This window comes from Triticum urartu, unplaced genomic scaffold, assembly GCF_003073215.2.
Source record: "Triticum urartu cultivar G1812 unplaced genomic scaffold, Tu2.1 TuUngrouped_contig_2392, whole genome shotgun sequence".
Classification (NCBI taxonomy): domain Eukaryota; kingdom Viridiplantae; phylum Streptophyta; class Magnoliopsida; order Poales; family Poaceae; genus Triticum; species Triticum urartu.
The window spans coordinates 22,642-25,849 of record NW_024112868.1 but is presented as its reverse complement, the minus strand read 5'-3'; the positions used below and the strand labels follow the sequence as shown (position 1 = coordinate 25,849).

Genomic DNA, 3,208 nt, shown 5'->3' with positions numbered 1-3,208 from the left:
TTATACAACATGCACGAAAACCATATGCATGAGAATGATAATGGCGATCTAAAATCTTAGAATCAGAGCACATGAGGCATATTTTTCTATAACGTTATTAAAACTGGTCCAGCGTTTGATACTAATCATTGAATTAGGTAGCCGATTGGCTGAAAAAAAAACCAAGCTAGTAACTGAAGGGCTATGGTCCAGGCCGGCTCAGCCCATTAGTCCCGGTTCAGTCTAGAACCGGGACTAATGTGAGCATTGGTCCCGGTTCGTGCGGCTAAGGCATTAGTCCCGGTTCATTTAGACCTTTTGGTCCCGGTTGGTGGGATGAACCGGGACCAATGGGCCTCGCTCCTGGCCCACAACCATTGGTACCGGGACTAAAGGGTCAGGGCATTAGTACCGACACTTTAGTCCCGGCTCCAGAACCGGGACTAAAGGCCCTTACGAACCGGGACTAAAGGCCCTGTTTTCTACCAGTGATTGAAGGCCAGAAGATAAACATGGACTGACAGAGACTTCACTTCGGAAAAAAAATATTAAAATGAAAGCATAACACACAAAGTACATGAGAAATCTATACACGGAAAGAAAAATAAATATTATGTATAGAGAAATTAAACCCACTAATAACTATGTTGGAGATTGTTTACCTATATATGAGCTATTTGCAAATTCACTCCTAGTCACCTAGATGATGCTTAACTATACTACTTAGTTAATCATAAAAGCATTCTACGACCATATCGAGTAGTGTAGTGAGGTTACCTGATCAATGTGCTGCCCATCAGAGAACACTAATGAAGCCATCCATCCATCCATACCGAGAAGCGTTGTGAATCTACACATTTACACAGGCAGAATATATCAAGAAAAGTATATGGCAAAAGAGCTTGGGATGTAGTCCTGAAGAATTCTTCAGGTTCCGTTGGCAATATACTAAGCCGCTCTTCTTAAATAAGTAACTAAAAAATATGCACAACTTAGGAGCCTGAATGAAGGAGAAACAAAGGAAGTCTCGTTTTTGCGGGATCCTGCAGAATGTAAATAATAATAATCCCGGGGATAATGTTATGTTCAGATACTACTTGTTCAAGTCCTCAGAACTAGCAGCAAGAAGAGTTTGCACAAAGAGAAGGAGACTAAGCAGCGGAATTTTGCATAGGTGAACTGAACACAATAGGGCAATAGAATGTTATGAGAAAAGGGTAGAACAGTCCACGTTATTCAAATTAGTTCAAACGAGTCATCATATGGTCCATACATGCATGCGTGAATGTTCTTTCAAAAAAAAAAAAACAACGAGCGTCACATCAGAAAGCCGGTGAGGAGGCCACGGAATGGGGCACGCCAACGGCAGCGGCGGAGTCGTTTGAGAGCCATCCGCATGGATGGCCTTTCCTTCGGATCCACAGTAGTGCAATCCACGCCCAGCATGAACACAGTTGCCATCTCCTCCCTGTACCGTGCTTGATCTGGTATGCTCCTGTCCACAACATTCTGGAATGCTTCCTGTTGGTTCGCCATCAGTGTACGGAAGTTGTTCTGTGCCCAATTCGCCAAATGACCATCTGTTGTAGCTTCATTGGTCATCCGCCCCGTGACAAGCTCCAGCATCAGCACTCCAAAGCTGTAAATGTCTACCTTCTCCGTCAGCTGGTTTTTCCCCAACCCATATTCTGCAGTTAATCATTTGTAGTATTAGTTAAAAGACCAAGCTAGTTAAGACATAATAATTCACTGTAACTAACAAAAGTTAAGACAGAATTCCATTACCTGGAGCTGCGTACCCAAAGTTACCAGGACGCAGGTCCGTGATTGGCAAGGGTTGGCCGAGCCCCGCCATGTTAACCTGTGCAGCGCCAAAGCTGGCTATCACGGCCTTGAAATTCTGATCAAGCAAGATGTTTTCAGAGTTGATGTTGTGGTGGACAAACAGTTTGTTGCATCTGTGGTGTAACTGGCGGAGCCCTCTGGCCACACCAATGGCGATGCCCCTCCTGTCCGGCCAGCTCAGGTGCCGACCGGCATCCATGGGTTGGTGCAGCCAGGATCGAAGGCTTCCATGAACCGGATACTCATAAATGAGCATGATTGCGTCTTCCCTCTGGATATGGTCTACAACTTTGATGATGTTTTTGTGAGAAATGTTGGCTAACAGGAACATCTCCGAGTTGCAGCGGTACATGACATTGCCGTCTACTTGTAGCGCTGGGTTCGCATTGTGGAACTTCTTGACGAGCAGCTTATTTGGGGGACTAGTCCCAGCACTACCCTGATCATAGACTAAGTACAACTGTTCGCCCTCTGCTGTCCTTCTGCTAGCCAACACCCTTGTCGCGTTATCTTCAGTAAGGTTGTCGACTATGGCTTGTTCATTGCGCACAATATGCTGCACCGCCGCAGGATGGTTCCAGGACTGAAAACTCATTCTCTTAGCGGCCGGGTAGGGCGTGGAGAGGTTTGTGTGAAGGGTGCGTCAACCTGCAGACACATTACCTGTTATATTCCGTAGTATTCCCTCAGTTACATGCACATATACAACTACTGAGAGATAAAGAGAGATGCATGTTCATAGCTAGTTTGAGTTGAGCCAATAAAAAGTAATCCGTTTGACAGCCACATGTTTTCTTTTCATACGATCCTGGAAAAGGATCGGGTTCCACTACTATCAATGATAACGGAACAGACAGAAAAAAAAACATCAAAGAAAAAGTAATTAGTTTGACGGCCACATATTGACAACAAACGGCAAAGAATGACAAATTAGAAGAATTTTTGTGCCTTTTGAAATAGTAACAGAACATACAGGAAAAAAGAAAGCATCCAAGAAATAGTACAGGATGTTCCTTCAGTTAAGACAGACAAAGAATACAAAACAAGGCAGGATGCCCCCATTGCTGCCTCAGCTGCTGAAGCTCTACATGGAGGACGCCGTGCTATGGAGGGTGCGGCTTCCGAAAGCTCTGAATGCTGCGGCGGATGCCCGTTCGATTCGAAACACCCCCCTCTCTCCCCCCTGTACCTCTCTGCTGTCATGCATGTTGTACATGCAACACATCTGGGCGTTTTGGCCCCTGTTAATGGTAAAGATTCAGGTGGGAAAAACTCCCCCGTTGAAAATTCAAAAACGAAAAAGTTAAGACAGACAACTAGATTTGCTGTTTTCTTTTGATGCTTCATTTTGAGCCAATAAAATCCACACTCTATCGAAAGAAGA

The 3,208-nt window shown here is 44.8% G+C and overlaps 1 protein-coding gene across 1 annotated transcript; it reads right to left on the bottom strand.

Annotated features, from left to right (window-relative positions):
• Nucleotides 1-1,222: 1,222 nt before the first annotated feature.
• On the bottom strand, nucleotides 1,223-2,961 carry LOC125526949 (receptor-like protein kinase 7). The gene is made up of 2 exons (XM_048691543.1): nucleotides 1,765-2,961; nucleotides 1,223-1,667 (listed from the first exon to the last, which is right to left on the bottom strand). The coding sequence occupies exons 1-2, from the start codon at nucleotides 2,417-2,419 to the stop codon at nucleotides 1,297-1,299; spliced, it is 1,026 nt and encodes a 341-aa protein (XP_048547500.1). The 5' UTR covers nucleotides 2,420-2,961; the 3' UTR covers nucleotides 1,223-1,296.
• Nucleotides 2,962-3,208: the final 247 nt, after the last annotated feature.